This window comes from Setaria viridis, chromosome 9 (genome assembly GCF_005286985.2).
Source record: "Setaria viridis chromosome 9, Setaria_viridis_v4.0, whole genome shotgun sequence".
Lineage (NCBI taxonomy): Eukaryota > Viridiplantae > Streptophyta > Magnoliopsida > Poales > Poaceae > Setaria > Setaria viridis.
Genome location: NC_048271.2, coordinates 20,678,444 through 20,697,976, shown reverse-complemented (window position 1 = coordinate 20,697,976; position 19,533 = coordinate 20,678,444). Strand labels below are relative to the sequence as shown.

The 19,533-nt window shown below is 42.3% G+C and overlaps 3 protein-coding genes and 1 long non-coding RNA gene across 5 annotated transcripts; 1 reads left to right on the top strand and 3 right to left on the bottom strand.

The window, feature by feature from the left end:
- Window positions 1–927: 927 nt before the first annotated feature.
- Window positions 928–3,165, bottom strand: LOC117838223 (soluble inorganic pyrophosphatase 1). Its single transcript, XM_034718167.2, has 9 exons — window positions 2,806–3,165; window positions 2,502–2,608; window positions 2,381–2,409; window positions 2,220–2,285; window positions 2,010–2,117; window positions 1,840–1,905; window positions 1,623–1,743; window positions 1,441–1,522; window positions 928–1,183 (listed from the first exon to the last, which is right to left on the bottom strand). Exons 2-9 carry the CDS (start codon window positions 2,602–2,604, stop codon window positions 1,141–1,143), a joined length of 618 nt encoding a protein of 205 aa, XP_034574058.1. The 5' UTR covers window positions 2,605–2,608; window positions 2,806–3,165; the 3' UTR covers window positions 928–1,140.
- A 153-nt stretch (window positions 3,166–3,318) lies between these two features.
- LOC117838222 (uncharacterized) lies at window positions 3,319–8,991 on the bottom strand. Of its 2 annotated transcripts, none has more exons than XM_072290678.1 (5): window positions 8,823–8,991; window positions 8,549–8,737; window positions 7,926–8,443; window positions 4,584–4,624; window positions 3,319–4,494 (listed from the first exon to the last, which is right to left on the bottom strand). In XM_072290678.1, exons 3-5 carry the CDS (start codon window positions 8,317–8,319, stop codon window positions 3,649–3,651), a joined length of 1,281 nt encoding a protein of 426 aa, XP_072146779.1. In that variant the 5' UTR covers window positions 8,320–8,443; window positions 8,549–8,737; window positions 8,823–8,991; the 3' UTR covers window positions 3,319–3,648. The 2 variants fall into 2 exon arrangements, with proteins under 2 accessions (XP_072146779.1, XP_034574057.1); XM_034718166.1 differs by having other exon boundaries at window positions 8,554–8,737.
- Window positions 8,992–11,270: 2,279 nt separating this feature from the next.
- On the top strand, window positions 11,271–12,060 carry LOC117840494 (uncharacterized). Its single transcript, XR_004637021.2, has 2 exons — window positions 11,271–11,435; window positions 11,560–12,060. It is a non-coding gene; the product is annotated as an uncharacterized lncRNA (long non-coding RNA).
- A 2,955-nt stretch (window positions 12,061–15,015) lies between these two features.
- LOC117840493 (cyclic dof factor 1) lies at window positions 15,016–17,373 on the bottom strand. The gene is made up of 2 exons (XM_034721001.2): window positions 17,098–17,373; window positions 15,016–16,470 (listed from the first exon to the last, which is right to left on the bottom strand). Exons 1-2 carry the CDS (start codon window positions 17,182–17,184, stop codon window positions 15,256–15,258), a joined length of 1,302 nt encoding a protein of 433 aa, XP_034576892.1. The 5' UTR covers window positions 17,185–17,373; the 3' UTR covers window positions 15,016–15,255.
- Between the last annotated feature and the right edge of the window lie 2,160 nt (window positions 17,374–19,533).

The following is a 19,533-nucleotide window of genomic DNA, read 5'->3' as shown; positions in this document are numbered from 1 at the left end:
ATTGTTACTCTCTTTTATGACGGAGGAAGTAGATAGAGAGACATTCAAATTTGCGAGCTAGGGGAAGAAAGAGTTCGTCGCTTCCCTCACTCTTCACGTACATTGTATTGCAAAACCCTAATATCAACAATTAGTAGACAATTGCATGGTGCAATTCAGTGTTAAGTAATAACTTTTAACTTTGGGCCTTGGGGGGAGTCTGGTCATATGTTAAGGAAGTGCCGAGGGCAACAACAAAGATGCTTAAGAGGGAAGGTGTTGATGCAAGGGTGGAAGACTTGGTGATCTGAGAGACTACGACAAATTTTGCATTCATTCGGCTTCGATGATTGTGCTACGGCAAGATTTGTGTCTCTAATATCAATTTCGTACTCTATGAAATAAAAAAAATCAATATATTTTTAACATAAAGAACCATGTCCTCTGTCTGCCACAAAATCTAACGTAAAACTCAATTTGTGCATGGAGAAAAAAAAAATCTCAATATGGGGTAAATTGGACTAAATGAAGCAAATTGAGCTTAAGGATTAAGTGGATCAAGTGAATCGGTGAGGATAGTATAATGGCATTTTTCTAATGATTACATCAAAAATTTCACGTGCATAGTAGGCGAAGCTAGAACAAAACCATAAGGGGCCAAATTGTAGCAAATCACCAATTAGTGGCGCTAAAATTATTTTTTTCATTAATTAGTATTGTAAAAATTTATGTGCCACAGTGGTGTTGTACCTAAGAAAGCTACTAATTTTGTCAAACTTTAGGAATCTCCAAGTAGATTTACGAAGAAAGGCACGATCCAGCAATGACCGCTAAACTATTCAGATTACCGGAACCACCAGATATCATGATCATTAAAAAGAGCAAGTGTAAAGGCAGCTAGAAAAGGCACCGAGAGTTAAGAGAAAGCAAGAAGAGACAATCCAGTCGTTGATTCAAATATTCCACAAAAAATGTGTACAAGTATACAATATCTCATGATTAGGATATTCTGCGATAATTTGCAGAAGAATTACATTATCCCTGGATTCAAATATATATACTGCAAAAATGGTTCCTGAAACAAAACCAGGAGGCTGATCGATTATTGCTTCATTTCCCCCCGGAGACCAGTAGAGGGATTGTTCCATATGGAAACGAGATCTAGCGCCTCAAACTGTGCAGGATGTATTCAGCGTATAGGTCCCTGACAACAGCAAATAGGTTAAGTATTCTTAGATGATTCTAAACTATAGTGAGGATTCAGACAATAAAAAATGATAATGTTTCATAAAACTGAGTAGATTTTTCAAAGTGGAAAGAAGTGAAACCAGATGATTGAAGGTTTCACATCTCACTATCATGTTGAGGTATCATACTTTCAGTTTCAGATGCTTTCACATCGCAATTTTCTTACCAAAAGGATAGAAAGCATGGTTATCAACTATTTCAGGGAAGACTCACATTGAGTGCTGAATGGCCTCCAGGGCAGTAGTTGGTGGCAGGAACTCGTTCACAGCAACTTCCTTGTTCTCATTCTTTTTGTCTGCAGATACAACATGTGAAATAAACTTCAACACTTCAGGAGCAACTGCAGTGCTATGATTAAAGCAAATCTGACAGATTTGGAAAGGAATGGCACGTACAGTCTTCAAAGAAGCGACGGATTTCATTGAGGCGGTGGGGAGACAGCTCCTTGAGATCAGTTAAGTGACGATATTCGGGATCATCAACACAAACTGCAATTATCTTGTCATCTTTCTCGCCCTAGTCATTGAAGAAAGGCAGAAACAGATACACTATCAATCCAACATAATGTGATATGTAAACCTTTTAATGAAAAATCCGTAAAAGGCATCATGCCTGATCAATCATAGGCATAAGGCCAATGGCCCTTGCCCGAAGAAAGCAGCCAGGTATCACTGGTTCCTGTTCAGTTCATCAGTTGTAAGACAGCGAATAATCTCAGAGGCTCAAACATAACATGCATATGAGTGAGTTAGATGAAATAAACAGCAGTAAGACATGCTGACCTGCATCAGCACCAGCACATCCATCGGGTCTCCATCTTCACACAGCGTGCGTGGTATGAAACCATAGTTGTGTGGGTAGACCACTGATGAGTATAGCACCCTGTCAACCTAAGGAAACAGATTTTCAAATAAATTATCAGTTGCATCAGAGAAAAAATTGTCAAATTTTCTATTTCTTGCAAGCTTAAATTTTTAACGGACAATCTGTACCTTGATCAATCCAGTCTTCTTGTCAAGCTCATATTTCACTTTACTGCCCTTTGTGATCTCAACAACCTGCAAGCATGGAAGGTTTTTGACTTCTGAAGCATCTGGAAGTAATGCACTTACTCTACTACCCAGGACCAGGATGAACAGGACATGATGCTTACACAGTTGAAAACAGCAGGGGCTCCAGGTCCTGTCATTTGAGAATTTTGAAGCATCAGCTTGTATGAACCTCCAGAGTCATACTGCATTACTGCAACACCAAAAAAAGAAAAACGTGTTTACCTATCTCAAGGTCATGCCAGGAATGTGCGGCGACCGACCGCTTTGAGAGGGACGACATGATCCGCTCGTTCAGCCGCGGCTGGCTCTTCTTCTCTTCAGCCATGCTCCTACAACCATATTGAAAGATGCACAATGAACCTCCATGAGCGAGCAGTATACAGGAATGCTAGAATACCTCACTGGCTGCAGTACTTGCAGCAGAAGTCAAATAAAAACTTGTGGGTCTATAACAGTAAAAAAGAATGCATCTGCCAAGAGATTTTTGACATTTTCCCTCAAAAAATAGAGTGATCTTGACATTTACCAAATGTTAATAGGATTTGATCCGGGTGTGATCACCAAAGGACAAGGAGGCGGCAGGAAGCACAGGACCACAGGCGCAGCAGCAGGTTATATAGAGGAGCGCTTGGCCGTTTTGAAGCACGGCCGGATGGAGATCCTGGAGAAGTGGCGGGAGCAGCGGCCTCCCGGATGCCTCCCTCCGGCATGCATGCCTGAATTAGACAGGCGAACATGCAGCGAAAAACTGAAGCAAGCAATGCCATCAGCTTCTGCCAAAAAAAGGTTTCACGAGCACCTGAAAAAATTGCATCTTTACTACCCCAGGCCTGATCCTGCTGAATTTGCGCTTCCGTTTACAGGCACGAAAGTCCACGAGGCAGAACGGCCCAGACGCTCAGTGGCAGTTCTAAGAGCAACGATCAAATTCAAAGTTATGGCCCGCAGATTCTGAATATCAAAAGTCTCTTGCGGTGTCAACTCTAAACATTCATCCGCTACAGCATTAACGACATTACATCCATACAATGTTACAAAGTAGGGGTAACTGCGACAGTTTCATAGAATTGGATGAGTAGTTACAGAGATCAGTTTACCCGCGGTTCTACTCTCTTACATTTCCAGGACATACAACTTCATCAGGAAAAGTTTCAGCCCATAAAAATAATCGGTAGAGATATAAGGCCGTTATGCAGAAGTGGCCATCCTGATAACTGATAGGAGGTCAATTTAGTCAGCTACACAGGCATATCTATGTCATTACCTAGACGGACCATCAAGCCATGGCGACGTCTGTGCCCATACACCTTACCTTGCGACCATAACGATGCAAGGTCATCAACATTACCTACGGAAGGGCACTAGGAAGCTACATGCAAGCACTTTTTGATGTTTCAGCCCAGTCTTTGCCAGGATCTCCCTTCGAAGAGGCATGCCTCTTGTGACCACTCCGAGTCAATAGCGCAATGCTATTTGATCTTGGTATCTGCACAGCCCCAGCAACACAATCTCCAGCATGAGCACAACTCCAAACTCGAGAAGGTCCTTCCCCTAGGGAACGTAATCTTGGGAATCCATTTTTTAGCCTGCAAATCGACCAGTGCTCGGTATCTTTACCAGCCAGCTTGTCGCACACAGGGCAAGGAGGGTCATGCTTCTGCCCCTTCGGAGTTGTCCGCTCCAAGCACTCAGCATGGTAGACATGGGAGCATGGGAGAACACCAGCAACTGGCAAATCTCCAGTGCGCACAATTCGACGAGAACCCCAAGGTGATCTCTTGGTCAAAAACCTCTCACAAAGGTCACACCTTGTTTTCTGCATCACATTATTAGAACGCTGTGCTCCAGCTCGTTCAGCTTCAGGTTGTTCTGATAGATCAGTAAGATCCATGCTACTTGCAGCACTCCAGTTTCCTGACTCCCCATGACTGCCACTGGCATAGTCCATGGGACCTGGAGAACGAAGCTCTCCTTTTCCCTTGAACTCAGAGCGCAGAGGATTGTTAGAGCTTGCACTGGCAATGGGACTCTGAGTTCCTTGCGCTTCTAGTGCATGTTCAGGAAATGAGAGAGGATGAATTGGCTTTGACAGGAATGATCGACGGCTTGGGAAGTTGCGGGGCGTTGATGAGTATGATTTAGGTACAATATCATATTCACTTCCATCAGAACGAGAGGAGGTGGAACCACCACTATTCTGCTGTCCTGATATTCCCTACACCAAGAGAAAAAAAAATTAAGTCTCCTGAAAAGTGAAGGGAGAAATGAATATATTATAACATGAACAGCTGGCCTATTGCATACCTCTGACAACAATAAAGCACCAATCGGCTCAGCAACTGAAACTGCATAGTAAAAAAACAGCAATTAACACAACTGATCATGTTGTAAAGTTCTTTAGAAAAGGCTGCATGCACATGCCAGTAGATATACAACACCCAATTAACACAACATATATTATTGTAAAGTGCTTTGGGAAAAAAGGTTGCATGGACCTGTTATATCCATGTGCACACATAAAAGGATGATACACAATCATTATATTAAGCTATTAAAAAATACTATAAATGCTCATCCAGCAGTAACGAACAGCGAACTTTAACCATGTCAGAGAGGCACAAATGATAAAACAAACTATATTACAGAACAAAATAAACTTTGAAGAGAGATGAAGATAATCTTATCGGAGTAGCAAATGTTCTATCTTGCACTCATTCTGACCATAAAATTGTAGACTATTAATTGAAATTTAACAATGTCACATCATTCAATAATGCCATATTCCTATATAAGAATAGATTTGTCAGCTCATTGGCAACTTTGCACTGCTACCGAAGTGGTATAGGAACTACTTTGCCAAAAAAGAAAAGAGCTATTGAGAGTTGAGATACTCAAATGGTTCAACCAGAAAGAAAGAACATATTATCAATCTGATAGATATTTTAATAGACCAGCAAATCTTATCCCGAACAATCACAATATCAAATTAACTAGTGACAATATAACATGTAGGATTATTGTGAAATGAAAGGAAATTATGAATATCATAGGACCAAGAAGACTAGATACAAATGACATAACACTTGCCACCTAAAGCTCTCAGATGCTATGGCAATTTAATATATTTTAAAAATTAATGAATGTATCATTTTGTCATTTATGTCCATAGCCTAACAGCCCACAACAGCCATAACAGTAGGGAAGCACGAGAATAGTTGCTCTTTTGATATTTTTTTCCATCTTCTTTCTATATCATAGGAAACTGGTATTATTTGTAGGGTGATTTTATCCTTGACACATAAGAAATGCAGTAAAATTCTCCAATCTCCATCATGTTCAGTCTCTCCTTATTCCCGTCATCAAGTCATGTTGCAGAACCTACAACAGGAACCTATACCTAGAATGTATGATATAGAACCCTACACATACCAGAATGACAAGAACAAGTCATTTTATAGAGCCAGTGGACGGTTTTTATAAATTTTACAAAACAACACTAGGAGCATTCATTTCAGGGGCAACGTTCAGTCACCCATTGCTATTTAATTAGGGTTCAGACACATTGGCACCAAAACTTAGCATGTTGCCAATACATTTGATGGTGCATATGTATTTAATACAGAAAATATAATTGATCAGTGATCACATCTCGAGATGTTGCCAATGCTGGATATTGTGCAAGACCCAAGCATCTTAATATTGTGCAAGACCCAAGCATCTTAAGTTTCAGTTGAAACAAAGATAGTATAATCACTGAGCATGGCCAAGGCATCGGTTACCCCGTACCAGGAAAACCCTTAGGGATCAATGATCAATCCTAAATTTGATGGTGGCGAATATCAGGTAGCCATATATCTCTAGAGTGCATTTAACAATATGATTGATACTTCAGGCACGACAGCTCAATCAAAAGACCGAAAAATTCAGATTCCAGGAGCCATCATGAAAAACTATGCAATCGGTGACCTGCAATCTATAACTACATCTGGAAACATATGACCATTCAGTGTGGCATAAAATTTTTGCAAACAAAATGAAGCCACATTTGCCCTCACAGTTTCTGAAATCCCAACTCAATACCATGTATTCCCTCCAGTCACAAACAAGTGGCATTTTGGACATCGAACGGGTCTCCAAAATACAGCTTAGACTACTATTTTTGTTATAATATTTTTGTAACACATAGCAAAAGTACATTCTTCTATAAAAATTTACTCGTAATTTGTTATTGAAGTTTAGAATGCCTGACTTCAGACAACCTGGAAACATCACTTATTTGTAACTGGAGGGAGTATTAGTTATAAAAATTATGTTGGAGAGCATCGGTTTGGACCTGTAAAATGGGCATACTGACCTAGCAGACCAATCACTCATGCAAGGGGGTAAATCATCTTAACATAGCTTATAGCATTTGAGATGAATGTCTACAGCAATAACGATCACTAGTCAATGCCTCAATGGTGAAGCAAAATCAATAACATTACAGAACTGATTTGAGAACAACACTTGCCATTTCATGAATAATCTGCCAGTTGATCATCAAGGAATTCAACTTGAAATCAAGTTAGCAATCATAATTGAGGATTTGAAAATCACTCAAAAGTCGTACACAAAATAACAGTGCACTGCGTATCAATCAGTTTAGGTTTTAGGAGTTAATTCTGTCACTCAATCCAGTATGACCCTTGTTTCCATTACGACATACATAGTACATATCCAGCCCAACCTGCAGGAAGGCTGCTAGTGGTTATTCCATTACCATACTTGCAAACTCCATTATTTAAGAGTCAAATAAGGACCATCTGTATTTAAAAGTGTCCAGAATTGGTGAAGCAAATTATGATTTTGCTTGCCGTTATTTGTTGAAACAGTGTTTATAGTTAAGCCAAACATGGGTTGCATTTAAATGAAGCATGATTTTTAGTCAAAAATATGAGGATAATTCAAATACTATCATACAAATGGATATTGGAGTACATTGAAGTTTACATTTATGCTAACTGTTATCAAATGACAATCCTGGTGCACATAGTGGCAACGATATTGGTATAGAACAACAAGTTTCTGTTGTCACTCAAACAAATTTTGTTATGGCGGAAGTTATGTAATCTGGCATGCCTATGATCATACGATCCCAATAAATCAGCTAACAAGTCACCAAGTCCATGAGTTTCTGTTGAGCTTTACATTGGTGATTGGTCACCCCACAAAGTAAATCAGATACAATCTGCAGTTGTTGTGAAAGGGTGTGCCCTCTGCCCTGTAGTAAATTTTGCTGCATTCTGCAGAAATTGATACTTGATAGAACCACATGCTAGCAATTGTCAATGGGCTGTTTCTAGCCCTTATAAAGCAGTAGCTTCTATTATCCCAAAGTGAACTCTAAAACTACAAGTCTAAAAAAACTATTTTGTATGCCAACATATTATACAGCGGGTGCAACATATATATTAAAATCAAACACCAGTAGAGGATAATGTGACACATAAAGTAAATCTTAAATTGATGCATAGTCAATACAGAAAACAAAAGGAAAGTATAGGTGTCGATTTTGAACAATCTTGGGCACGCTTACCCTGAGAAATATTAATGATACAGAAGCAGCTGGAACATCAGAATGGATAGAGACAATTTTGGTACACATACCTCTCATGTATTCATCAACACTAGAATCTCGCAGCATTGGCAGCATAGCATGGTGGTTCTGGAAGCTGACATCTGGGCTGTTGAAATACGAAATGGCACCCTCAGATGTAGAGTAACGGTGCTCTTGTGGAAGCTCATTCCTCTCCCAACTCCTACTAGCCTCTTTACTATTTGATGACAGTGATGACCCATAATTGGCAGCAACCCCGCTATCACCATGGGATCCATAAGACAATCCTTCCGAATTGATCCTGTACTCCCACCCCCTAGACAGAGGTGGAGAGAAGCCAGCATTAGTCCGCCAGGGCGGGTCGCTCCGGCCAATAGAAGACCACTCCCTGCTCGCTGTGCTAGTCCCATGTGGCCGCGCTGCTACGCAGCATAACGAACCCATCCTAATTAGAGTCTAATACGGCACCCTAACTAGCATGTAAAATTCATTCCCAGATTTTCTTGCTGCAAATCGACCACGGCATCGCTATTCAGACAGCATGGGTTGACCCCCTGGCTGCTTCAATCTGTGAGGCAGAGTAACCAAGTGATCTTAGTTTCGGAGAAATTCTGAATAATATCTAAGATGCATGTACTAGTAGTAAGAAGAACTGACAAGGAAAGATCATAACTTTACCACTATGTTAGATTTTTGCCATCGCCGCTGCTAAGTAGGACTAAAATGCCCCTGAACCCCGGCTTACTACCGACGCATGTTCGTCGCTAGAGTCCCGGCTCTCCCCAGCGGCCAAGCTGCACGCACCACCGCCGGGCTCCACCGCCTCCGGCTCTGCTCCACTCCCGAGGACGGGCGGCGAAACCTGCCACGGTCATGAATCACACGAGTGAGGGTGAAGGCGGTCCATCTAGGGTTAGGGAGGGGGGTGGGAGGGGGACGACCCAGACCTGCTTGACGGGGGCGGCCGTGCGTCCCAGTGCTCCGGAACCGCTCGGCGTCGGTTGGCGGCGCTACGGGAGCAGGGGGCGGCGGATGGGAGCGGAGCAGGTGGCTGGCGAGCGGCGAGCGAATGTGGCAGCCAGAGAGGCGAGCGAGCCGATGAGTCGAAGTGTGAGACAACAGAAGGGAGGAATTGGGGCTTGAGCACAAGGGCAAAACTGTCATTCCCGTTTGTTTCTGTATGGGCAATTGGGCAAAGCAATCTGATATATGGTCTCATGTATTGACATGTACGACTCAACAGTCAACCCGTACAATAGGTTATCTTATAAGTTGTCTGATAGAGCTATATAATTTCTTAATTTGTGCATATGAAAAAGAAAATATTATGAGTTGCAGGGTAATAATAACTCGTACAATGGTTGTTGAGTTGTTTCGTAGTCCTACAATTTAGCTTATGAGATGGTTGTTTCGCAAAACAACGAACTTTTCTTTCTCCTCTCTCTCCTCCATATCATCAAAAATTCTATATGGTACTGCAAGAGATGACATACGAGACCGCTGGCGTGTAGCAATGTAGAAAAAATATTTAGGCAAGGTAAATTTATACTTACTCCTTCGGTTGGCTTTTATAGATCTACGTATCTAAACATATACATATCTAGATCTATATTAAAAGTTTTGTATCTAGGAAAGCCAAAATGAATAGTAATTTATGACGAAGGGAGCATCTAGATAAAAGTTATGTATCTTAAAAAAAATCAAAACGAATAATAATTTGGAACGAAAGAAGTATATTTATGGGTGGGTGGAGTCATAAAACTTTTGATTTTTAGGTGGGATATACCGCGAAGCATGAATCATGCTATCTTTCTAAGGAAAATGCTTAAATTCTGACTCCTAACTTGGAATCCAACTGAAAAAACAATTTTCTGAACAAATTCAACCTAAAATAGATTTGAAAAATCATTTTCTTATATAAAATATAAGCGAAGAACCTTTTGGTACTTTTTTTAATATTTGATCAAAAGGTTAAATTTGCTATTTCCGTTTCTAAGACTATGTGGACTGCAATCGATGTCGAAACTAAGAGAGAATATTTAAGCATCCGCGCATGCTGGAAACTAAAAGCAAGAGCTGTGGGGGATGTATATGCATCAGTGCTTACCAAATTAAATAATACTTCACTTTGAGTCGGGCGAACGGAACAGATGTTGTTTTGATGTGATATGTTTCCTTAAAATAATCGAAATGTCAACAAGTACGAGTTGCATGAGTTGCATGCAAGCAAAATGAAACGGCAACATGTAGACCACTTAAAAAATGCATGTCTCGAAGTTTGAAGAAGAAAACTAACCGAAAATCATATGCGGTTGTGGTGATATGCACTGTAAAATCGTGTGAAACTTTAGTATTAAACTTGTTTGTTTGGTGAAATCAAATTGGCAAGGAAAACATATACTTAACAATAGCTTAAATATTATTCATCCTTACTCATGCCGTGTCGTTCTCGTAACGAAGTCTAACCTGGTATTAATTTTTTTTACAACAGACATACTATTGAAATAGAGATGGTGGTATGTCATTTTCAAGTTGAAGACTTTGTAGATTAGAAGCAATACAATACCTTATAGGCTTATCCTAGTGGAAGTTTCATAAAGTTTCATGCACATTAAATACGGTGACACATCAGCATATGTGATGATATGGCAAGATAATTATGAAGTGCGAGAGGAAAGTTTTATCAGGGTGAAATTGTGTGTGCACTGTTTCCAATATTATGAAATATGTTGAAATTTGCCTTGGGGGCTATAGAGTTTCATTTCATCAGCTTATATCCAATCACATGCCTCGCAGTTAAATGGTATGGGCAGCCTATGAAATCGTGAAATGAAACTACGTATGGAGGGACATTATTTCATTCATCAACTCAAATTCTTTTGATGACATGTCACTTTTAGAAACTGCGAGATGCAACTTTCCACTGGGAATAGCCTAAACGCATCTTCATAATTTGTTTCATAGCCTATTGGTTAAGGCGATTTTAAATTGGGACTTATGCAAAAAGTAAAGGAGTCTTAAAATTGTTATAAGATAAAGATGTCATTATCTATCTAATAAAAAATAGCTTGTATTACCTATTTTATTCGGTGTGCCACTGTCACGTACAATCTTTACATCTTTTGTAAGTATGAGCCAATAAGTGTTGTCGATGTAATAAACGCTCGATTTAAATCTAGTTTGTGAATGACTTTGTGTTGAATGAGATGGTCTGCATGCTATAATACCGACTATGTTGCTACGTACTAGAATTAATTATGGTCGTGAAGTTGTATTATATTATGACTGAAATTAGTTAATATTATCGCATCATGGTGAAACATATCAATGAAACATCGCATAAAATTTCATAAAAATTAAATAGATCATGGACAAATAATAGCTCGCCGCCCAATTCAGCCTTGGTTCTTGATCCAAGGGGCGAGAAAGCCCCTGCGGACGGCCCTAACCCAGCCGCCGCCCGCCGGCGCCGTGGAGCAGCGGTGCCGGAAGAGGGGCGGAGGTGTTCCTCGGCACCACTATCGGCAGCTCTGCGGCGGCACCGCCGGCTTAAGCTCCAGGTGAGTTCGTTGTGAAGGTCTGTCTCTTTGCTGCCTCTCCTGGCGCCATTAGGCGGTTCCTGAATTGTTTGCTCTTGCAGTCCGCCTTTCTTTCAGATCAAAAGCTCATTGTGCAACTTTGCAGGTTGCTGATGCGCCATGCCGGTAGCTATTCCTTAGTTCGATCATCCGTTTCGCCGGTTGAATACAGATGTAGAAGGTCCAAAATTCTCAGGGGTGATCATGGAGGTCCAGCCTGTTTCCCCATTTCTAGTGCTCTGACGGAATCGCGCTTATTTCCTCCAGCAATGGTCGGCAGTTCCGGTGTTGCAGTTCTGAAAAGCTAGTCTGAGAAGCAGGTTTCACTCTTGAATCTTGATAGGGCCTGGGCCTGGGCTTTGCAGAATGTGCCGTTAAATAGATAATTACTTTCTTCAGTTTAGGCGCTTCAGTCACTGAACATGATGATAGGATAGCATTCTCTTTTCTTTAAGGATAGCATTCTCTTTTCTCAGTTAAGGTATTATCTTGGAAGAAACAGCATGTTTTAAAGCACTAAACTCACACCTGACAAGGAAAATTGCCATCGATAGCCGCAGTTATAAACATGTACTATTATGAAATTGTGATGTGGTACTTTTAGTGATTTATCAAGAATGAAATCTGTCATTTTTGTTAAAACGTATGCATCTTTGCATACCGGAAAGCCTACTAACATCTATGCGCGTACACAAGCTGTTCAAATATAGCATCTGAACTCTGAAGTTGTGACCTTGTGTGCCCTTACCAGTTTAATTTGCAGCAAACTTATCATCATTGGGTTAGTCCAAAGCTAGCCATTAGCATTTTTGCTGGTTGCTGGCAGAATAAGATGAACAGAGACATATAGCGATGTGGTTGCTTCAAATGCGATATGCCATTTCTTGTTCTACTGATTCCTTCTCTTATAGTACTAAAGTTGTTCATAAAGAATTGCAACTTGCGTATGCAAAGCAATGTTCCCATGGAACTTTATTGCGATGGCATCTATGTGCACAGGTGTATGCTACTGGATGAGGCATGGAGGTGTACAATCATCTTAACTCCTGGTATGAATATGATACAAAATCCAGGCCTTAGCTGTACAATGCGGACATCAAAGAGACAATGACTGGTACCATCCTCTGATCCTTTGTTTTCAGCATTCCTTTCAATCTTGATGCTCTGAAAAAAATTTGTGATTCCATCAGATTTGGAGAATATCATAAGCGACCAATATGACTAGGTCATTCTATTTATGATGCACAAATATTGTATTGTTCCTTTCCCAGAAAATCTTGTAGCTGATAATCTTGGCTACGCCATAATCTGTTGTTTTGATGCTTGGAATAGCGTGTGACATTGAGATAAATCAGCATAACAACTTTTTGACATCTTATTGCATTTAGTTATCCGCATCTGAATTCAGCATCAAAATTGACTTGCAGGCATGTTTCTAAGTTCAAGATGGAACGTCTGACTTTTAATGCTATTTTCACTTGAAAACCATGTGAAACATGAGCATACACCTTAATTTCCATTGAACGCTCCATGTATAGATTAGTTAGACCTTGACCAATTCAACCATTGGATAGTTACCTGTTATCAGCCTGTGTGATTACCAACAAGCTACTGGTGCACATCAATTGAGTCAATTGCAAGGCATGTTCACCTTTGCTTTCTTTTCAAGAGCGACATGCGTAAAAATCTGTGCGTGTCCATGGTGGGTTGGTTGGAGCCTCACTATCTTTCCTCTTTTCTTATGCCCTTTCCGTATTTAAACTTGACCACACGTAAAAATACCATTCAAAACAATCACGATAAGATTGTTTAACACTTGGTGTGGACTAGGAAATTAGAATTCTCCTAGCTAGTGACTCATGAGTCCTCTCTAGCCACTGTATGGTGTGGCTACTTTTTTATTTCTTTACTTGCCTTTGATGGGAAAGTGCACTCAAAGCTTGTTCAAAGTTTATTTTTTTAGTAAAGTCTTTTTCGGTGCATCACTTTGAAAAGGTGCTAGGAGGCTGCACACATGTCGACTGCCTATAGGGTTTGACCTCCAGGTGTCCAAGCAGGATGATTTCACACATTTTATAGCATAGCCGAAAGTTACTGAAGATAAACGTTACATGAGCAAGCTTGGCTGTTTTCTTAAGTTGCTGTGTATAAAATTTTGCTGTGCTTCTCAGAAAACATATCAATATCTTTGAGTCACCACATGAAATTCTGTTTGGACAGGTATTAGTAACTAAAGGAAAAGGATTTATCTTATCTGGAGGTATGTGTTAAAGTATAATAACTTGACCAAATGTTCAATTTTCGAGTGAAGTTATCTTCTGAAATATACTTTTAGTCATATGTTTGTCTCCATTATGGGAGCAATTCGAAATTCAATTTAAAATCATATATTTGATTGGGTTGTGGGTGCAATATGAATGCACTCGCACTACTGAATATCCCAAAAAGCTATCAGAGTGGCACTTAGTTGTAAGCATACCCTTCTCTCAACTTTTAGATAAGCATGCTTACTATTAAGGCATTGATTGTCCAGCACTTGGGCAGTAGTGTGGCCAGTCTAGTTACCACTAATCACTCTTTTAGAACTTTGGTTCTGAATCTTCTGATCACTAAGTTGGCAACTTGACATGTGGGTGGACTTTGGGTCTCGGAGATTAGATAAAATATAATACCCTGTTGAATTGGTTGACAATTGTGCAAGTGGAGATAGCACCACCCAAATGTCAACGCCCAGAAGGACAGTATGAATGGTAGTAACTATTCATGTTTTGAAGCATTGCAAAGATGATTTTTTTTCTCAACAAACAGGAAATTCATTAACCATTTTATCTTGTACAGTCAGTTTTAGAATTGTTTTAAAGTAACTCATCCAATCTACAGCACATGCGCATGTTCTGTCCAGTCAACAACACATGCGCATGTTTTCTTCTCGTTAATATTAATAAAATTGTGAAAGAATTTTCTTGATTCCATAAACAATTTTCTTTTTTTTAATTTTTCTTGCTTACTTCCAATCATATTATCTGCTTATTCATGAGATTTTCAGTACCTAATACTGGATTAGTAAACATGTATGCTCATGTGTCCCTCTCCCCATCTCACTCACAAATCTATTACTAGATCTTGAGTTTCTCTTTTTTTCTTCAATTCTTTCTCAATCCTTTTTCATATTGATTGGACTGTTTTGTAGGAGTGGACTGGCAGTATGCAAAGGAGCTAAAATATTCAGCTTTGGCTTTTAAGGTGAGTGGGAGCAATTGCACAAGCAGTTGCATGTCACTTTCCCTCCTTTTGGCCATGCCTGCCTCCACTTTTTTGCATCGCTTTCTTGGTCCAATTATCCCAAAACCAAAAGGGCAAAAAAGAAACAGGGAAAAGGAAATTGCAAAAAGGACTGATGCCCAGAACACAACAAAGAAATCGGATACTGTTTTTCATGCTCCCTGCCTATCCTGAAATAAAATACATAAGTATAAGGTATACTTTTAGAATATATCCTGAATCTAGTGGACTACCAAAAAAAAAAAGAAAATTTTCGTTCAAGACCTCGTTAACAAGCTACTGAAGAATAAAATACCTCAAGCAATATATTCCTTCTTTATATTATTTATTATCTACAACCAGGGACCACATTGATCTCCTGGTCTTTCTCCAACCCAAATAGCTAATTCTATGTACATGCGGCCACTACCTATTACAAGTCCAGAAGTAGCTATTTTACACATACACTCTGTTTCCCTTCCCCCCAACACCTATATTACAATCCTCTGATTTACAAAAAATTCAGTACTGCCGATGGGCTTCAAGATCCCTCCTGGAAGGTCACCGAGCGCGTTAGCGCGACAGGGTTCGTGTGCAGGAACGGCGACCTTGTGATCATCCCCGGTTTCGCCGCCTTGTTGACCTCAAGCTTCGGCTCAAACACCGTTCCGTGCTTGTGCCCGACAGCGTGGTCTGCGTCGTCCCGCTTCTTGTCGCCTTTGATGCCGATTAGGGACCAGATGGAGCTCCTGGCCACCTCGTCCGCGTCGTCTATCCGGATTGTCTTCGGCGCCCACACCTTGCCACTGCCATGGGCGCTGCTTCTTCCCTCGTCAACCTCCCTTGGATGCTTGCCCAGTGTGAGGGAATCAGGCCCCGATGATGAGACTGAAGGAGCACTGCTGGGCGACGAGAGGCCCTGCGACGGCGGCTGCACCGACCATGGCAGGCTCCAAGCTCCGGGAACCATGCAGCCCCAGTAACCCGGTGCGGCAGGGTATATCGGAATTGCGATGCCCGATGAGAAATACGCCGGAGGTGGCGCGCAGCTGTATGGCCACACGGCTGCCCCGTTCATGCCTGCTGGATACTGCGCTCCGTTTGCAGGTTTGTCTACGGTAGACGACTTCTCCTTGATGCCGCCGCCATGGGTCATGTCGTCCGTGCTGCTGGATCCTTCGCTGCAAGGGCCCACCGCCGGCGACGGGTTGCTGGTCTTCCTGGCCGGGATGAGCAGCTTCTCCTGGAGGTGGTTCACCTGCTCGGTGAGGTCATGCAGCGCGGGAGGCGGGCCGTGGCCGCCGAAGTTGAGCACCGTGCCGTTGGTCTTGAGCGGGTCGCCGGCGGCGGGCAGCGCGGCCCGAACCCTCTGCAGGAAGTGGGAGGCGGCGACGGCGTGCTTGTTCTTGCGGCGGCCGGCGCCGACGGGCACGTTGCGCATGGCGCCGCCGGCGGTCCAGTAGCGCTGGCAGTTCTTGCAGAAGTGGCGCGGCTGGTTGACGTTGTAGTTGTTGAAGTAGCAGAACTTGGTGTCCATGCTGTTGCAGCGCGGGCACGGCAGCACCTTGTCGGGCTTCTTGAGCTTCTCCCTCTGGCTGGCGACGTCGCCAGCAGCGTCGGGCTGCTGCGTCGTCTCCGGTGAGCTCTTGGGGTCCTCGGCGTCGACGACCTCCGGCTGCGGGGACGGGTCCGAGGCTTCCTGGTGCGCGTTCTCCGGGGCATCGGATTCAGTCGAGCTGCTGCTGCTGCCACTCTCCTGCAATGAAACAGAGAAATTATTGCTGTCAGAAAAACAGTTGTAATTTGGGAATTTCCTTTGCCTGAATTAGAACATTACAGATGTACTGGTTGCTGTATTTATAATAAAATGAAAGAAGAGCGAAAAAGTTGAATCTTTTGTTTTTCCTTATGTTAGGAATTACACGCGTGATTTCCATGAGTGCAATTTGGGGGAAAATTCAAACCTTTTATGTTGCTATTATAGCACTAGTTTAAATTACTACTAGTTGAATTTCCAATCCCCCACTGTATTAGATTAGATGCAGTTGCTGTATTTGGTACTAGTTTCCATTTGTTAACCCTACTGGAAGGTAAGAAGTTGTTCTCTTGGAGCTTAAGGAGGAAATGGCCTGAGATCCAGGGAGGTCAGATCAGTGGATAATCCTCTTATCTGAAGAGACCAGAAACATTTCAGAAACCTCCAAATTCGCACAAAATCCGCAAGCAGAGAGCAGAGTGGCATCGCCCGAGGAGGAATCCTCGGACAGACAGAGCAACCGCTGGCTCCTAGCAAACCCCCCAACCAAGAAACGATCCAGCCAAGAAACGCACGCGGAGAAGACGGAGATGAACTTCTGGCAAGCATGGGGGGGCAGCAACGAACCTTGGCGGCGTCGGCGGCCTCCGGCACGGGGATGGTCTTGCCGAACAGCTTGATCAGGCAGTCCCCTCCTCTGCACTCCGCCATCATCTTCTTCTTCCTCCTGCCTCCTTGCTGCTGCTGCTGCTGTCAGGTAGCAGCTCGTGGATCGAGCTCCCGCAGGTCCGCCGCTGGAAGCCAAAGGAGAAGAAGAGGAAGAGGAAGAGGATGCCGGCAACTGCAACGGCAAGCGACGAAAATCTGTGCTGTGCTGTGGCGCTACTGGCCATGGGCAGGGGGGCCGGTATAAGAGGGGGGAGAAAGGGTGGGGGCCACGGCGAGGGGCGGAGAGCCACAAGCTCCGCTTGTGACCTCCGGGGTGCGTTTTTTGATTCTCCTCCTCGCCCGCCTTTCCTCCCGCGCGTCGCCGTCGCGCCCCCACACCTCCATCTCCATCCTCCTCCTCGCTACCTCTCCAGTCGCCAGGCACCTGGCGCCCTCCCCTTGGCTGCACGGCCTGCAACCAAATCGCAACTTGCTTGCCTTGCCCTTTTTGCCGCGAGCTCCCCCCCTTTTTGCATGTGGCGCCTCAGCCTTGTGCTAAATTCTTATATTGCTCAAACATAGTATGGGCTAAAACTTGGGTTATCCTTTTTTCCCCCCAACATTAGGATACGTGCGCGCCTTCAAGGTAAAAAGTGTATTGTTTGAGTCTAATTCCTTGCTTGACAATATAATACCCAATTCTGGCTACCTTTTCAAACCTAGTAGATAAGTAAAGAAAACCTAGCTAGGATTTATCCTCCAGAGATTTTTGTTTGGTAAACTCCTAGCTACAAACATAAAAAGTAAAAAGAAGGTAGACAGCGGTCTAACACATACCTTGACTATTGTGTGCAATGCCTAGCACTTGATTGATGATGGTCATGTGGCCCTATTACTTTTGCTTATTTCGCTGCATTGCATTCTTAGGTACGCAAAAGCATTCCAATACCATGTAACAAACCCATGTATGGTCTTTATTTTTCTTTTTCTTCTTCCTTTTGCAAAACCACCAAACCTTATGCTAATATAGTGATACTACAAAACGTGTGGCCGTCCGAGCTTCTCTGGATTTGGTATACCAACGAATTTGCTTTCAGTTGGCATGTACTGCTCTCATAGCCTAACACAGGAGTGTGTTTGTGGCCATCTATGATGCTCAGCCATGCAGGTTCCTTTTGCCGCCAACTCAGGGCTATCATACTTAGTAACATGGTTTCAGGCCCCTTCCGAGGCCATGTCGCTCTCATGTCCAACTGAACGTAGGACTCCACAAATCCACATGGACAATTTTGTTTGTGGCCTCCCAGCTGTACTACAGAGAACAGGTTGTTGGAGAGAATTGTGTGGGCAGTGGGCACAGAGGACTTCACCAATGGATCATGGATGTACCCTGGCACTCCATTTTACATTGGCACATCACATTGGATGCTGCTGAATGCACTTCGATCACTACCTGCTACGGAAAACGGAATCACCTCATTCACAACAGGCAACAACATTGTCATTGCTATTTATTTTTGAACGTCTTTCGTGCTGTAGTTTCCAATTTTCCATATTGTGTGGTACAGTTGTAGGTTACAGTTTTTGAAACCCCCCACCCTTGTGTTGATATCAACACACACATGTGTGGTTTTTTCACAGGAAGAGCTTCCAATTTTATCCGGTAAAATTCACAACTAGGAGTTGTTGCTCTCATTGAAATCCAACTTTGGTCATCCATGAACCTCCTTGTGTTCTTTTTTGTTCCAATTACTTTTTGTCAAATTATGTTGTTTCGCAAATTGGTGGCTATCTTACAACTTGGTTTTGTATTCATGGAAAAGGTCACTCTCCCATAGGCTCACGCTCAACAAAACCTCGCGTAGCCTCCAAAAAACTGGGTGTGTACTGTAGTTACATCCCTTTCTTGGACCTGTTTTTTCATATAGCACCTCAAACTTTTGTTAAACATGTCCTGATCTAACCTAGCTAGCTTGATTTTGGCACTGTACTGCATGAGTTTCACATAGTTCGGTGGAGTGATTGACAATATTGATCAGATCTGTGGGTTACAGTGAGATCATGGTTTAGCAAGGTTGTGGTGATTATTGAAAACTTTTGCATGCTTTGACAAATTTGCGAGACATTGAATTGTTTTTACATTCTTCAGATTGATTTTATAGAGTGTATGTTTTCAATGGGGACCTGTTTCTCTCATTGTTTCACATGGAAATGCACATGTGTGTTTTCCGTATGGAAGAGCTCCGGTGCTATCAAGTTAAATTTTGTATGATATAGTAGTAACCTACATGGTCTACAATTGAAACACGTTGCGCTCATTGAAATCCATCTATGGCCATCCACAAAACTCCATGTAGGTTCTTTTGGTTTCTGTTGCTTTTTGTCGAATTGCTTTGCTGGCAACGAGTTACTATC

Coding starts and splice junctions, on each gene's coding strand:
- LOC117838223 (XM_034718167.2), bottom strand. CDS start 2,604: ATGGCTGAAGAGAAGAAGAGCCAGCCGCGGCTGAACGAGCGGATCATG. Junction 2,118..2,219: donor AGAAGACTGGATTGATCAAG/GTACAGATTGTC, acceptor CTGTTTCCTTAG/GTTGACAGGGTGCTATACTC. Junction 1,744..1,839: donor TTATGCCTATGATTGATCAG/GCATGATGCCTT, acceptor TTCAATGACTAG/GGCGAGAAAGATGACAAGAT.
- LOC117838222 (XM_072290678.1), bottom strand. CDS start 8,319: ATGGGTTCGTTATGCTGCGTAGCAGCGCGGCCACATGGGACTAGCACA. Junction 4,625..7,925: donor TGTTGATGAATACATGAGAG/GTATGTGTACCA, acceptor TTTACTATGCAG/TTTCAGTTGCTGAGCCGATT. Junction 4,495..4,583: donor GTGCTTTATTGTTGTCAGAG/GTATGCAATAGG, acceptor CTCTTGGTGTAG/GGAATATCAGGACAGCAGAA.
- LOC117840493 (XM_034721001.2), bottom strand. CDS start 17,184: ATGATGGCGGAGTGCAGAGGAGGGGACTGCCTGATCAAGCTGTTCGGC. Junction 16,471..17,097: donor AGGCCGCCGACGCCGCCAAG/GTTCGTTGCTGC, acceptor GTTTCATTGCAG/GAGAGTGGCAGCAGCAGCAG.